The following is a 16,390-nucleotide window of genomic DNA, read 5'->3' on the forward strand; positions in this document are numbered from 1 at the left end:
TCCAGGAACATAAGGATTCATAGCCGAATTCTACCAGAATTACAAAGAGGAGCTCATACCATTCCTTCTGAAACTATTCCAGTCAATAGAAAAAGAGGAAATCCTCCCTAACTCATTTTATGGGGCCAGCATCATCCTGATACCAAAGCCTGGCAGAGACACAACAAAAAAAGAGAATTTTAGACCAATATCCCTAATGAACATTGATGCAAAAATCCTCAATAAAATACTGGCAAACTGAATTTTATCCAGCAGCACATCAAAAAGTTTATCCACCATGATCAAGTGGGCTTCATCCCTGGGATGCAAGGCTGGTTCAACATATGCAAATCAATAAATATAATCCAGCATATAAACAGAACCAACGACAAAAACCACATGATTATCTCAATAGACACAGAAAAGACCTTCTACAAAATTCAACAGCCCTTCAATGTTAAAAACTCTCAATAAACTAGGTATTGATGGAATGTATCTCAAAATAATAAGAGCTATTTATGACAAACCCACAGCCAATATCATACTGAATGAGCAAAAACTGGAAGCATTCCCTTTGAAAACTGGCACAAGACAGGGATGCCCTCTCTCACCACTCCTAGTCAACATAGTGTTGGAACTTCTGGCCAGGGCAATCAGGCAAGAGAAAGAAATAAAGGTATTCAGTTAGGAAAAGAGGAAGTCAAATTGTTCCTGTTTGCAGATGACATGATTGTATATTTAGAAAACCCCATCATCTCAGCCCAAAATCTCCTTAAGCTGATAAGCAACTTCAGCAAAGTCTCAGGCTACAAAATCAATGTGCAAAAATCACAGGCATTCCTATACACCAATAACAGACAAATAGAGAACCAAGTCATGAGTGAACTCCCATTCACAAATGCTACAAAGAGAATAAAATACCTAGGAATCCAACTTATAAGGGATGTGAAGGACCTCTTCAAGGAGAACTACAAACCACCGCTCAATGAAATAAAGGAGGACCAAAACAAATGGAAGAACATTCCATGCTCATGGATAGGAAGAATCAATATCGTGAAAATGGCCATACTGCCCAAGGTAATTTATAGATTCAATGCCATCCCCATTAAGCTACCAATGACTTTCTTCACAGAATTGGAAAAAACTAAAGTTCATATGGAACCAAAAAAAAACCTGCATTACCAAGACAATCCTAAACCAAAAGAACAAAGCTGGAGGCATCACGCTGCCTGACTTCAAACTATACTGCAAGGCTACAGTAACCAAAACAGCATGGTACTGGGACCAAAGCAGAGATATACATGAATGGAACAGAACAGAGCCCTCAGAAATAATACGACACATCTACAACTATCTGATCTTTGACAAACCTGACAAAAACAAGAAATGGGGAAAGGATTCCCTATTTAATAAATGGTGCTGGGAAAACTGGTTAGCCATATGTAGAAAGCTGAAACTGGATCCCTTCCTTACACCTTATATAAAAATTAACTCAAGATGGGTTAAAGACTTAAATATCAGACCTAAAACCATAAAAACCCTAGAAGAAAACCTAGACAATACCATTCAGGACATAGGCATGAGCAAGGACTTCATGACCAAACACCAAAAGCAATGGCAACAAAAGCCAAGATAGACAGATGGGATCTAATTAAACTAAAGAGCTTCTGCACAGCAAAAGAAACTACCATCAGAGTGAACAGGCAACCTACAGAATGGGAGAAAATTTTTGCAATCTACCCATCTATCAAAGGGCTAATACCCAGAATCTACAAAGGACTTAAACAAATTTACAAGAAAAAAAAATACCATCAAAAAGTGGGCAAAGGATATGAACAGACACTTCTCAAAAGAAAACATTTATGCAGCCAACAGACACATGAAAAAATGCTCATCATCACTGGTCATCAGAGAAATGCAAATCAAAACCACATTGAGATATCATCTCACACCAGTTAGAATGCCAATCATTAAAAAGTCAGGAAACAACAGATGCTAGAGAGGATGTGGAGAAATAGGAATGCTTTTACACTGTTGGTGGGAGTGTAAACTAGTTCAACCATTGTGGAAGATAGTGTGGCAATTCCTCAAGGATCTAGAAATAGAAATACCATTTGACCCAGAGATCCCATTACTGGGTATATACCCAAAGGATTATAAATCATGCTACTATACACATGCACACATATGTTTATTGTGGCACTATCCACAATAGCAAAGACTTGGAACCAACCCAAATGTCCATCAATGACAGACTGGATTAAGAAAATGTGGCACATACACACCATGGAATACTATGCAGCCATAAAAAAGGATGAGTTCATGTCCTTTGTAGGGACATGGATGAAGCTGGAAACCATCACTCTCAGCAAACTATCACAGGAACAGAAAACCAAACACAGCATGTTCTCACTCATGGATGGGAACTGAACAATGAGAACACTTGGACACAGGGCGGGGAACATCACACACCGGGGCCTGTTGTGGGGTGGGGGGCTGGGGGAGGGATAGCATTAGGAGAAATACCTAATGTAAATGACGAATTAATGGGTGCAGCAAACCAACATGGCACATGTATACCCATGTAACAAACCTGAATGATGTGCACATGTACCCTAGAACTTAAAGTATAATTTTAAAAAACATGTGTGTGTGTGTATACATATATATATATATATATATATAAAAATACGAAAATTAGCCAGGCGTGGTGACAGGCTCCCGTAATCCCAGCTACTTGTGGGGCCCAGGCAGGAGAATCACTAATCATTTGAACCCGGGAGGTGGAGGTTGCAGTTAGCCAAGATCGTGCCATCACACTCCAGCCTGGGGGACGAGAGCAAGAATTCATTTCAATTTTTTGAAAAAAAATTGTTTTCAATTAAAAAAAAAGTTTTCAGTTTTTAAATTTCTACTGCTATCAGCTTTTTCTGAATATTATTTATTTTTGCCTTCTTTATAAATCAGTTTATGTCATTACTGTTATATACAATATATGTTTTACATAAGAAAATAAATGTCTTTTCTCACTAAAAAAAAAAATTTCGCCATCTGGTAATGCTTAAAAATGCTTCAACTGGACATTCACGGAAATGAATCTAAATAATGATCTTACGCCTTTCACAAAAATTAACTCATAGACATAATGGATCACAGACAAATATAAAACATATAAGTATAAAACACCTAGAAGATAATATAGGAGAAAATCTAGGTGACCTTGGGTTTAGCAATGACTTTACAACACCAAAACACAATTTATAAAAGACAAAATTTAAAAATTGGACTTCATTAAAATTAAAAATCCTTCAACTGAGGACAACGCTTTTTGTTGTACAAAAAGAATTGAAATGCAAATTCCTGTCTGGAAAAGATAATAGTGATCTGTAAAATCATGCTGAAGTATAAAAGACTAACGGCAGATCCTGTGTTTTTGTAGTAGGGGCTACTCATGTATAAGAAAATAGGAAGAAACAATATTTGTGGGCTAAGGTGGGAGGATCACTTGAACCCAGGAGTTCAAGGCTGCAGTGAGTTATAATCATGCCACTGCACTCCAGCCTAGGTGATGGAGTTAGAACCCATCTCAAAAACAGAAAAGAGAAAAAAAAATTGTGAAATATATGAGGAACAAAGCCTTATCCTACGGTCAAACACTTTAGCATCCTGACATGTGACTTCTCTGATGGAAACAAGAAAACCTGATGGTTCAGGTCCTGAAACTAGAGATAAATATTTTCATTATTTTTAAAAATTTAATTCATCATAAAAACAAAATTTGTTTTTTTTTTCGAGACCCAAAAGAGACTCCAGCTTGTCACCCAAGCTGGAGTGCAGTCACATGACCACAGCTCACTGCAGCCTTGACCTCCCAGACTCAAGCAATCCTCACCTCAGCCTCCCGAGTAGCTGGGACTACAGGTGTGTGCCACCACACCCAGCTAAGTTCTTAACTTTTTTTTAGAGACAGAGTCTCACCATGTTTCCCAGGCTGATCCTGAACTACTGGGCTCAAGCAATCTGCCTGCTTCAGCCTCCCAAAGTGCTGGGATTACAGGTGTAAGTCACCATACCCAGCCAAAAGAAAATTCTTAATATTGAAGTATATGAACTTTGTATTTGACTCAAAAGTTTTTTTTTTAAAGCAAAAGAAAAGAAAGGGAAAAATAAGAGTTATAAAGAACTACTTTTCTAAAAAATAGCATCATATAAGCAAACATCTAGCAAATATAATCAAGAAAAAAAGAAGAAACACAAAACGTAAGAAATGAGAAATTGGAATAGGAACAACAGAAGTCAAAATTTGGCCAAAAAAGGCCAGGTGCAGTGGCTCATGCCTATAATCCCAACACTTTGGAAGGCTGATGGGAGGATCCCTTGAGGCCAGGAGTTCAAGACCAGCCTGGGCAACATGGTAAGACCCTGTCTCTACCAAAAAGAGGAAAAAAAAAATTAATCAAGTATATAATCTTTGCTTGCATCTCTCAAAATATATTAAAAGGGACTCATTTATACCCAGAGAGACCAACCCTTCCTCAAATCCCTTTCTTTTCCCCAAATCTCTCAGAGCACTCCAAAGCTCCCACTTCCCAGATGCCTCAAAGTCTGCCCCAAATATTCACCTCACATATCTTTTTTAGTCCTTCTCCCCCTTCTCTCTTCACTATGTAGCTTGGTTTAGCTTCAGTAACTTTTTTTTTCTTTTTTTTTTTTTTTTTGAGGCGGAGTCTCGCTCTGTCGCCCAGGCTGGAGTGCAGTGGCGCGATCTCGGCTCACTGCAAGCTCCGCCTCCCGGGTTCCCGCCATTCTCCTGCCTCAGCCTCCCGAGTAGCTGGGACTACAGGCGCCGCCACCACGCCCGGCTAATTTTTTGTATTTTTAGTAGAGATGGGGTTTCACTGTGTTAGCCAGGATGGTCTCGATCTCCTGACCTCATGATCCGCCCGTCTCGGCCTCCCAAAGTGCTGGGATTACAGGCTTGAGCCACCGCGCCCGGCCTAGCTTCAGTAACTTTTTTGGTTTCTTTCCACTTCTCTCATTACTTGATTTCTCTAACACAAAGGATGTTCTGGGAACTGATCCAACAAGCCAAAATTCTAACCATTCTTCTCATTTTCCATCTTTTCTTCCCCTTTTCCTGATACTTTTGTCAAAATCTGGGGACAAGGCCAAATACATAAATCAATCTATAAATCTTATTCCCCAAACCCATCCCATCATGAATGTTTCAGAGCCAAAGTCAACACTGAAAGAGAAGCCCTACGGAACCAAGAGGATTCACCCCCAGAATTCAAGGTGGTTCAGTATTTGGAAACTTAACATAACATTTCATATCAACATAACTTACAAGAGAAATCATGGGATCTCAATGGATGGTGAAAGGTATTTGTAAGTACAAACAGGAAGTTGCTATGGATGGCAATCTTGAATAACTAAAATGTAGTTGGTGTCTCGCAGACATCGAGGTTAGGGCCAAACAGAGAAAAAGCCACTATTTTTCTAGATCTAGTGTTAGGAATATCAGATCCATCAGATTAGAAGAATTATCTTCATGTGTGTCATTCTCAGACTCAAGCAAATTTGGCCTTGTAGGATGCCTGTCTCTGGAGGGCCACAGAACACTCGAATGGAACTAGCATTATTTGTAAAATAAATTATTAGCCACTTTTTATCAGCTATTAATATAAATAATTGAATGTTGATTACATTCCTTTGTGACCTATCACTTTTTAAAAATAAAATTTGAGGCTTTTTTCACACTCCCAAATATGTATTCACTGTAGCTAGTTTAGAAGCATGCACAACAATATAACACAATTTAAATTACCCACATTCTTACCACCAAGAGAGGACCGCTAATTAACGTTTTAGTATATTCTCTCTCAGCATGAAGTTGGGAATGCAAGCACTCTTGATGTTTAATTAGGACATAAGTTGGTTGCTGATGTTATAACAATCACTTCTATGTTTCAAATCCCTCAATGGAACATCAGAGGCTACTAGAATCAAGAGTTCTCACAGATTCTCCAGGCAAGAGATTAAACTTTGCCCCAAAGCACCGGAGAGATTAGATGCCTAGTGGTAGCAGAGTGACTTTCTGTGTGTAGTCTGGAAAAAAGGACTGCCAGTTGGTTCAAAATAATTAGAGTCTAGGGGACACACACACACACACACACACACACACACACCCCAGCTGAGAAGATATGCCCTAGGAAATCCAAGGATTATTGATTTTGGGGGTGCTTCCCTTGAAATTACATTCAAAACATATGGGAAAGGGGCTATCGTCTTCACCAAATTCTGGATCTATGACTCCCTCAAAACGTCAAGACCCCTGGTATATAAAGTCCTTTTCAATTTTAATATTCTGGTACTATTTGGCATTGGAACTTTTATTCTGCCTGCTTAAAAGACACAAGGCTTGGAAGAGCTGGAAGACAGATGAGGCTTGGTTCTTTTATCAAAAGGAGGTTTGCTGGGAAGCTGGCCCATGGAAAATGCAGACATAGCCCTTTACCTTCTCTGTATATTAACCATCCTGCTTTGACAGTGCTTCCTCTAATATCTGACCCCCAGCGACTTAGCAGTTGTCGACATAAAAATGATGCCATTTTTGAAGAATATGCCCAAAACGCGTGTCTGCTTCCAGTGCTACTCCCAGGTATTCTTGCGACGAGAACAACAGTCACTAACTTGGGGTCAAATTAAGAAAATTTGCCAGCATATTTTAAATGCCTACCATGCATTTGACATGCCCCAAGGTCCACTTCATGAGTGCCAGAATCAGGCTTCAACCTTGGCTCTAGCCAACTTATTATTTTTTTTAATAGAACGTTTTTGGGGGTTTGTTTGTAGAGTCTTGCTCTGTCACCCAGGCTGGAGTGTAATGGTGCAATCTCAGCTCACAGTAACTAACCTCTGTCTCCTGGGTTGAAGCGATTCTTGTGCCTTAGCCTCCCAAGTGGCTGGGATTACAGGTGCATGCCACCACACCTGGCTAATTTTTGGCTAATTTTTGTATTTTTGGTGGAGACAGGGTTTTGCCATGTTGGCTAGGAGGGGCTAGGCTGTTCTCGAACTCCTGACCTCAAATGATCCACCAGCCTCAGCCTCCCGATTATTATAGGCATGAGCCACCGCACCCAGCTTCCAGCCAACTTTAGAGTCCATTTCACCTCTCAGCCAAACAGCCTCGCAATCAATCGTGTATGTTTTGTATTTTGACCCACACACTGGTTTTCCCTCAAACTTCTATCTTAATTAGGAGATACGTTACACACACATCGGTCTTATTTTAAAAGCCCCTTATATTGTTTTGAAGCATTGGTTCTGAAACATAAGATATATAAAAGGGCTTCAAAAACAGCTTTGTCTTGTAAAAGACAATTAAAAATTTGTTGTTCAAATGCTGCCATCTGGTGGTCACACATGGATAAGCCCCGAAAATAGACCATTCGTAGAAAAGATACGGAAAACTCCAATCCCTAATCACTTGCTTTGTTAGCAAAGATTTGGAACATTCTGTGGAAAAACATTAACATGCTTATGTTCCACTAATTCTAACCTGTAAGATATACTTTTTTCCCATAATCAATGGCAGCAAGATGTTTATCAGAATGTTTCCAAAGTCCTACGAAGGAAAAATGAAGAAGGCAAGAAAAAATGTTTAAATTTAAAAAATTAAAGATCAACACCTGTGAAAAGAAGGGACTTTTAAAAAAATAAAAATAAAATAAAAACTGTTTCTAAGGGCAAAGATGCAGACTCACTGAACAACATGCTTGCGAATCAAATTCAGATGTCACAGAAAAAGTTGTGTTTTCTACATCCATTCCAAGTGTATTCATACAGGTGTCATTCACTCAATGAAATTTTATTGGAAGCCTGTTTTGTTCCACACTCTTCTAATCTCATTGGACACATGATGGAGAACCAAAAAACCTACCTTTCCTAGAGAACCTCATGAGAAACAGGGACCCCACACGGTAAGATTGTATAGTTGCACCCTATATGGCCCTCAGTCTCAAGTGAGTGTGAGCTAAAAGCTTCTGCTTGCAGGGGGTGCCTTTTCTCATTCACATAAAGGGGACATAGAGGCTTTGAGCTACTGCAGGGATGTGGGGGATTCAGATACCTACTGGGGCCTCCCTCCCACATCTTGGGTCTCTTTCCTAATGCTTGGCCAGCTGGAAGGACCACATTTTAGTATTTGACCTGTTGACCCTCTTGCTTTGACATGAACATCTTCCACTTTACGGGTTCTCAAAAGCAAGTTTCCAGTTCCTAGTCTCTGAGCAATGTATTTGTAACCTAGGGAATGCCTGTGATTGTGGAAATACTGTCGATAGTAGATAAGAATTCAGCTGCTCAACTGGCTCTTCAGACAGCCCCAGATGCCCCCTCCTCTGCCCTGGGCCCAGCCTCCTACCTCCAGAATGCAGCTGGGGAAAGAGCCACAAAGGCTGGTGGTCTGGTGACCCAGGGCATGGAGGTGCCTCTGGACCCTGGCAACTCCAATCAGCATTGTAAGAGGACCTCCTACAGTTTCTGGAGAAGATTCTACAAAAGGTCCTTGGCCAGTAACTAATTCTTCAGTGTGAATAAATGATAGTTTTTTTCTCCAATAAATGTCAAACAGTACAAGTTGGGGGTGGGAGCAGTGGGTTGTGTCAGCTTTCAACTTGTGCCAGAACTACAATGCTTTTTCTTGGTTGGTAAAATATTTTTTTAAAAAAGAAAAAGCCTAGCGCAATGGCTCACGCCTGTAATCCCAGCACTTTGGGAAGCCGAGGTGGGAAGATCACTTGAGCTCAGGAGTTTGAGACCAGCTTGGCCAACATGGTAAAACTTAATCTCTATTAAAAATACAAAACTTAGCCAGGCATGGTGGTGGGCGCCTAGTCCTCCACAGTGACCTGAGACCCCTCCTGTACATCCCAGATGCATGGTGATTAATCTTTTCTCTTGAGATTCTTAAACTAGGGTCCATAGACCCTATGGAAGCACTTCAGTGGCTCCATAAACTCCCTGGTAACACATACAAAATGTGTAAATATTCATAATGCTGAAAAGCAGGTTTCACAGCTTTCATCACATTTTTAAAAATTAGTCTGTGGTAGAATCTTCAGAGTCCTGCGAAAGTCTCCCTCCGAGTTGGAGCTGTTGGAAGCAGAGGGAAACAGTCAGGCCAACAATGACAGATGAGTCCTGAATCTCTGATATCCAGCCATGTCCAGTCTGTGTGACTATCAGATGCCAGGCTCTAGAAAATGTCCCTGAATCTGAAGACATCCTTAACCTGAAGTATGATCTGGTCCCTACAAGGACCATTTGTACCTGGGTATCTCAGACAGACCCAGAGAAGGAAAAATACACTCTGAGCCTAAGGCTGGCAGTGTTCATTACAGGTCCCAGATCAAGCCACTGGACTGATCTCTGGGCATGAAGAGGGAATGGGAGCCACTGAGGGGAAGTCATCTCCAGACCTGGCTCCTAAGAGCCTGGGGCCAAAGGAGCTCTGCCAAACTCCTGAAGAACCCTGTAATGAGGGACTCCCCTTCAGCTAATGCCGGAGGTCTCCCCGGACTCTGAAATAACCTTGAAACAGCAGAGGGAAGGCAGACCTATGACAGGCCCAGGCAGCTAACCAGAAAATGTTATTTGTGTCCTGGCAGGACACAGCCAAATCCGTAAGCTTCAGAAATGCAAGGTGCTTTGAAGCCAAAGGTTCATTTATATTGTGGTTCTGAAACCTCAATAAAATAAAGTTCACCCTGAATGGTTTAAAATGAAGACTCCTAGGCCCTCAGGATTGTGATTCAGTAATTCTTGGGTAAAGCCCAAGTGCTTACATTTTTTAAAAGGTAAACTAGTAATTCTGATCTAAGGAGTACATGGAGTACATATTCATAAAGTTTCCAGCAGCAGTAAGGATTCAGATGCAGAGAGGCATGGATCAGGTGAATCCTCCTTCCCAGCCTCCAATGAGATAAAAGCAGAGGCTTCCAGTTAACATTTATGGAGTCCTTCTCCGTGCCAGATACTATGCTAAACCCTTTACATAATTATTTAATCCTTATAACTCAACTCTGTTATGTCCATTTACATATGTGAATTCTGAAGTTCAGAGAAAATAAGTAACTTACCTAAGATCCCTCAGCTCTGAGTAGCAAAGCTAGGATTGGGACCCAGGTCTGAATCCAGAGCCTGTTCTTAACTAATACGCGTATGATTTTCTTTTTCTTTTTTCTTTTTTTTTTTTTTTTTTTTTTGAGATGGGGTCTCAGGCTGGGCGCGGTGGCTCAAGCCTGTAATCCCAGCACTTTGGGAGGCCGAGACGGGCGGATCACGAGGTCAGGAGATCGAGACCATCCTGGCTAACCCAGTGAAACCCCATCTCTACTAAAAAATACAAAAAACTAGCCAGGCGAGGTGGTGGGCACCTGTAGTGCCAGCTACTCAGGAGGCTGAGGCAGGAGAATGGCGTGAACCTGGGAGGCGGAGCTTGCAGTGAGCTGAGATCCGGCCACTGCACTCCAGCCTGGGAGACAGAGTGAGACTCCGTCTCAAAAAAAAAAAAAAAAAAAAAAAAGAGATGGGGTCTCACTCAGTCGCCCAGGTTGGAGTGCAGTGGTGCGATCTCAGCTCACTGCAAGCTCTGCCTCCTGGGTTCACACCATTCTCCTGCCTCAGCCTCCCAAGTAGCTGGGACTACAGGCGTCTGCCACCACACCTGGCTAATTTTTTTTTTAGTAGAGACAGGGTTTCACTGTGTTAGCCGGGATGGTCTCGATCTCCTGACCTTGTGATCTGCCCGCCTCGGCCTCCCAAAGTGCTGGGATTACAGGTGTGAGCCACCATGCCCAACCAATTTTCAAAAGTTTCTGTGCCTGCTACCTGATGACTGCAAAGAAAAGGCCACATGCCCTCTGCAGCTGGGTTGGGGAAGAACCTCCAGGAGCCACAGTGTATGTAGACAACCACCTCAGGAGAGGAAACAGACAATCGAGCAGGCCCACAGGTCCAGCATCAAGCCAGATAGAACTGTGGATGGATGGACTAATGACGTTAAGGATTACAATCCTGGAGTGCAGAAGGAGCAGAGAAAAGAGATGAAAGACATTGGGTAGTGAGAGATGGACAAAAAGGGCTAAAGGAACTGGCTGATCTCAGGGAAATCAATGAAATGCCACGGAAAGCTTTTGATCAGCACAGGTCCGAGGCCCCTGGGTTCTACGGCTTCTGCTGTTAGTCTTGCATTTATACTGTTCAACTGATCGGAAAAATAATGAGTTGATGCATCAGACTCAATACCAAATTTGGATGGTGCCCAGGACCCATTATAGAATATGAGATTCTCATCCATTAAAGGGGCATAACAATAGCACCTAACCTCATAGAGTTATGTACAGAGAGAATTCAATGAGATCATTTGAGTAAAGTGTTTAGCATAATGCAGGACACATAGGAGTCAGACAAATGTAAGCGGCTATGATCATTAATTATATAATTCTTACTATACCCATGCTAAGTAACCACTGTGGCATCTTGTTTGTTTGCGAAAAGGTCAAATGTCTCTATGGACTGTGGCTTTTTCTCTCCAGAAGACGCTTTGGTTAAGGGTGTTTACTTTTTTCTCACAACTTGAGTGAAAAGTCCCACCCCCAAAGATATCCACAATTTGATCAAAAACAACTTTTTAGCTTTCCCTTCACCTTTAGTTTAATATTATCCCAAAAAACAACTGAATACAACTGTTTTATCCAAATTTGTTCTCAAGGAAAAATAAAGTAGTGGCTCTGTGCAACTTTTTCATTCACCAACCACCTTTTCATGCATTAGAGCCTATGCTGTAATTGTCAGCTGAACTTCAATAGTTTCCACCTACTTAAGAGAGATGCCTCAAACAAATTAACTTTATTTTCAGACAACAGGTCCAAAACGACTTCACAGCTGAATCATGACGAACATGTGGCTGTTTCCTCACAGCCAGGAACCCTTGATATTAGAAGAAAACTCCAACCCCCCACACCCTCATCTAGCCTCTTTGCTCACAGTGAAGAACTGATGAGACAGAATTCCTGAGAAGGGAACATTTAGGTAATCTAAGATAGAAGGGAATGGAAGGACTGGACAAAGTAAGCCTCCCCACGAAGGAAGGGAAAAGAATAATATTACATAACAGACTAACAGAAAACAAGGCCCATCAGTATCTTTAGGATAAACAAGAGGCCACTCTAGGTGCTCTGATTAAAGGGTGTCCATGCCTACAGAGGTGGAGGATAAATCTAAGAAACATAAATTTATAACCAGCCCACTGCTTTCATATTCTCCCTTAGGTCAGTGTGAACATAGCTTTGCTCCCAATGGTCAGACCTGACATGGGTCCTGAAGATGGTGAGTCAGGTATATCCCAGCCACCCTCACCAGAGAATATATCTATGACAAACCCCAATTCCTAATCCTGAACTACTTCGAGCGACTCTGCATTGTGGCCACTCAATAACAGAATAAACTCTGTGAAAAAGCCGCATGTTTTCATTTAGGAAATGATAGAAGTTCACAAGCAACCCAGAATAGATGCCAGCAGTTTGCTCCAGTGGGCCACACCGCGGCAGCAGCTCAGGCCCTGCAGAATCACTGTGTCCAGTGCTTCCTGAGATGTTCTTTCAGCTGAGGAATGGAAGGCAGCAGCTGCTGGCACTCATGACAACGAAGGGGCAGCTTCAAGAGCTCAGGCATCCCATCTCGGACAGTCACTCTACCAGCCTCTTGTACCATCTCGATCACAGCTGCAGGCAAGGAAGAAAAGTCAAATCCCAGCTACTCTGGAAAACCCATATGAGATACCAAAAATAAAATAAAATAAAAAACATGACTCCAATCAGTATGCCAGGCCAGGTATTCTAAAGCTCGGTAAGTTTAGTTTAGACTTCCCTCAGGCAAAATGAGCTTAATCAGATTATAAATAGGAGCAATCGACCTTTGAAATAATACACTCCTTCAGGACACACTCTAGGCAATCCATATTACTTTGTCAAGAGCTCATCACAGTGCTTTACCTCTAGTTGGCCCTTGGTAAATGCCAGCTGCCATTGTGAACACCCCAGCAATGCTTAAGCTCTTACACACCAGGAAAGCATTTCCTGGTGTGTAAGAAAGCATTACACACCAGGAAATGCTTTCTTCTACATATACACAGCCTTCCCCCTGCTATTTCACCACTCCTGACAGGAGGCAGCCCTGAAGCTCATACCCAACTGATGGCAGAAGAGACAAAGAATTGTCCACAGTTTTCTTATCCATGAACTCCACTAATCCTCACGGCAGCCTTTAAGTCCCCTGTTGTCACAATAAAACACTGACCCTGACATAATAGCTTTCTAGGTCCCCCAAGAAGACAACTCACAGCAAAGTGGCAATAATACTACAATCCAAATAATCCAGTTTCTTTTCACAGGGCTCGTTTTTTCTTTGTTTTTTTTTTTTTTTTGAGACGGAGTCTCGCTCTGTCGCCCAGGCAGGAGTGCAGTGGCCGGATCTCAGCTCACTGCAAGCTCCGCCTCCCGGGTTTACGCCATTCTCCTGCCTCAGCCTTCCGAGTAGCTGGGACTACAGGCGCCCGCCACCTCGCCCGGCTAGTTTTTTGTATTTTTTAGTAGAGACGTGTTAGCCAGGATGGTCTCGTGTTAGCCAGGATGGTCTTTCACCGTGTTAGCCAGGATGGTCTCGATCTCCTGACCTCGTGATCCACCCGTTTCGGCCTCCCAAAGTGCTGGGATTACAGGCTTGAGCCACCGCGCCCGGCACAGGGCTCGCTTTGTAGAGAACACAAAGTTGTACATAGGTTTTTGAGGTCAGGTTGTTATTCAGGGAAACAACCAAATTAAATATAAGAACAGCTCAGAAAACGAAACAAATGTGAAAACCAAGCAACACTGTTTACCTTGTGATTCTAGGAAGTATTCTGTATTGAAAGAATTCCAATGTTTTTTGTTTTTAAGGCAAGGAGAATCAAAATCCTGGCTGATCACATGAAGATGTACATGGCTAGTTGAAAGAAAAAAAAACTGAGCATTAAACTCTTTAACAACTATGGCTTAATCAAAAGGACAAAGAGTATGAGTACATTGTATTCATACTCTTTGAATATTCATACTATTGAATTGATAGTATGTCCATTTAATTCAATTGATTCATTCATTTACTTAAGAATATTCAACGCTCAATAAGTAGGTACTATGGCCAATAACTAGGTACAGGCACTGAGACTTTAGCAAGAAACAAAATGGGAAAAGCCTCTGTCCTTATAGAAATTGTATGCTAATGAGGAAAGACAAATAATAAGCAAACAACAACAAAAACTTAAAGAATTAACATTGCCAAGAAAAAATAAGGAAAATGGGATAGAGTGCCCGGGAGTAGAAGCTGCCTCTTTAGTTAACAGTGTTCAGGGAAAGCATCTCCCAGGAAGTGATTTGAACTGAGACATCAGCCAGGCAAGCAAGGTCTGTGGGAAGAGTGTCTCAGAAAGTGAGGAGGCCAAGAGCAGGGACCCTGAGATGAGGAAAAGCTCAGGGCAACTAAGAAACAGAAAAAAGGTAATATGGCCCAAATGTATGGCCTGAATTGTTGCAGCCAAGCAGCAGACACGAGGCAGAAGCCAGGTCATAAAGGCTCTTAAAGGCCAACAAGGGGTTTGCATTCTATTCTGAATCTACTGGGAAGCTCTTGAAGGATTTTCAGCCAAAGAGTGCTATTATCTGATTTATATATATATTTTTAACAACAAAAAATTTGAATGACAAATTTTAAAATGGACCACAATTTAAAAGTGGGCCTATTTTAATTTTATTATTCTTAAATTCATTCTTTTGAAAATGCGACCAGGTGCGATGGCTCACGCCTGTAATCCCAGCACTTTGGGAGGCCGAGGCAGGTAGATCACTTGTGGTCAGGAGTTCAAGACCAGCCTGACCAACATGGTGAAACTAACTACTAAAAATACAAAAAACTAACTGGGCGTGGTGGCAGGCACCTGTAATCCCAGTTACTCAGGAGGCTGAGGCAGGAGAATCACTTGAACCTAGAAGGCGGAGGTTGCAGTGAGCTGAGATCCTGCCGCTGCACTCCAACCTGGGTGACAAAGTTACACTCCGTCTCAAAAAAAAAAGAAAAAAGAAAATGCACTTTATTTTTGGAATGATAAAAGATTTCACTATGAACTGACAAAGTAGAGGTGGGCTGATACTGGTAGGTCAATTCTTCATGTAGATATTCAAATGTTGTTTTCTGTATTACATCAAAATGATTTGCAACAGGAAACTGGAAAAGGGGAGCAAAGCAGACTGCAAAGCATATACTGAGGTCTTTCCATAGGTATCTGATAGAATGCAGATTCAGCACAACAAAACGTAGACTTTGCAGCAGTGGCCGGTAAGTGTATTGCAAGTGTACCCTAAGAACCTATATAAAAACCATTTTTTTCTTATTCCTAACAGAAAAACAAATTTTGTTTTGTTTAAACAATAAAATGTAATGGAAAGATCTGTACTATATAACTACTTGCTATAACCATCAGAACACTGCATGTTCTCACTCATATGGGGGAACTGAACAATGAGATCACTTGGACACACGGTGGGGAACATCACATACCGGGGCCTGTCGGTGGGGTGGGGGGCTCGGGAAGGGATAGCATTAGGAGAAATACCTAATGTAAATGATGAGTTGATGGGTGCAGCAAACCAACATGCCACATGTATACCTATGTATTAAACCTGCATGTTGTGCACATGTACCCTAGAACTTAAGAGTATAATAATAAAAAATAAAAAATAACTACTTGTTATAGCCCATGTGTTCAGTTTGTTCAACAACCTTATTCACACATGATGAATTACATGAACAGAAAGTCACCAAATAAGGCTCAAGACAAAAAAATTATCTATCAACCTCCATATGAAAAGACCACAGCTTTAATGATTTATACAATCCTTAAGCTTAATACTTGGTCAGTATAGGTTTCCAAATCAAAATCAAGTCATAGGCTGTTTACAATAACTGCATTATACTAACATTTTATTTCCAGTATTTCTTCCCATGAGGGAAAAAAATCATCAGAAGTTTTCACTCTTGAAAAGTCTCCTAAACTAAAACAGTGTTCTTCTCCAAAATGAAAATACACAGTCAAACAGTAAATAAACAAAGCTAAGCTAATTTCAACATATTTCCAAAAGTAAAATCTATTAAGTACAATACACCTGCACAAGAAATTACAAGAAATGATTACAGTTACAGATGCAAAATAATATCTAATTATCCCAGTCCTGTGAACATAATTAAAATCAAATTCATATGCTAGTTCAAATATTATGTACAATTTAGATAAGCTGGTCAAGTATTATTTGAA

The 16,390-nt window shown here is 41.1% G+C and overlaps 1 protein-coding gene across 7 annotated transcripts in view; it reads right to left on the reverse strand.

Moving 5' to 3' along the window:
* Window positions 1–16,390, reverse strand: part of LOC105485653 (aprataxin) — a 99,734-nt gene that overhangs the window by 37,451 nt on the left and 45,893 nt on the right. For 6 of the 7 annotated variants that reach the window (XM_071077902.1, XM_011747986.2, XM_071077900.1 and 3 more), the window contains 2 exons: window positions 13,925–14,028; window positions 11,881–12,770 (listed from right to left, as the gene is read on the reverse strand). The exons of the other annotated variant lie outside the window; for it this stretch is intronic. In XM_071077902.1, the coding sequence (XP_070934003.1) occupies window positions 12,616–12,770; window positions 13,925–14,028 (259 nt within the window). In that variant the 3' untranslated portion in view covers window positions 11,881–12,615. Of the gene's footprint in view, window positions 1–11,880; window positions 12,771–13,924; window positions 14,029–16,390 lie in introns of those variants that run through there. 7 annotated transcript variants of the gene reach the window in all.

The sequence above is a fragment of the Macaca nemestrina genome, chromosome 14 (assembly GCF_043159975.1).
Source record: "Macaca nemestrina isolate mMacNem1 chromosome 14, mMacNem.hap1, whole genome shotgun sequence".
Lineage (NCBI taxonomy): Eukaryota > Metazoa > Chordata > Mammalia > Primates > Cercopithecidae > Macaca > Macaca nemestrina.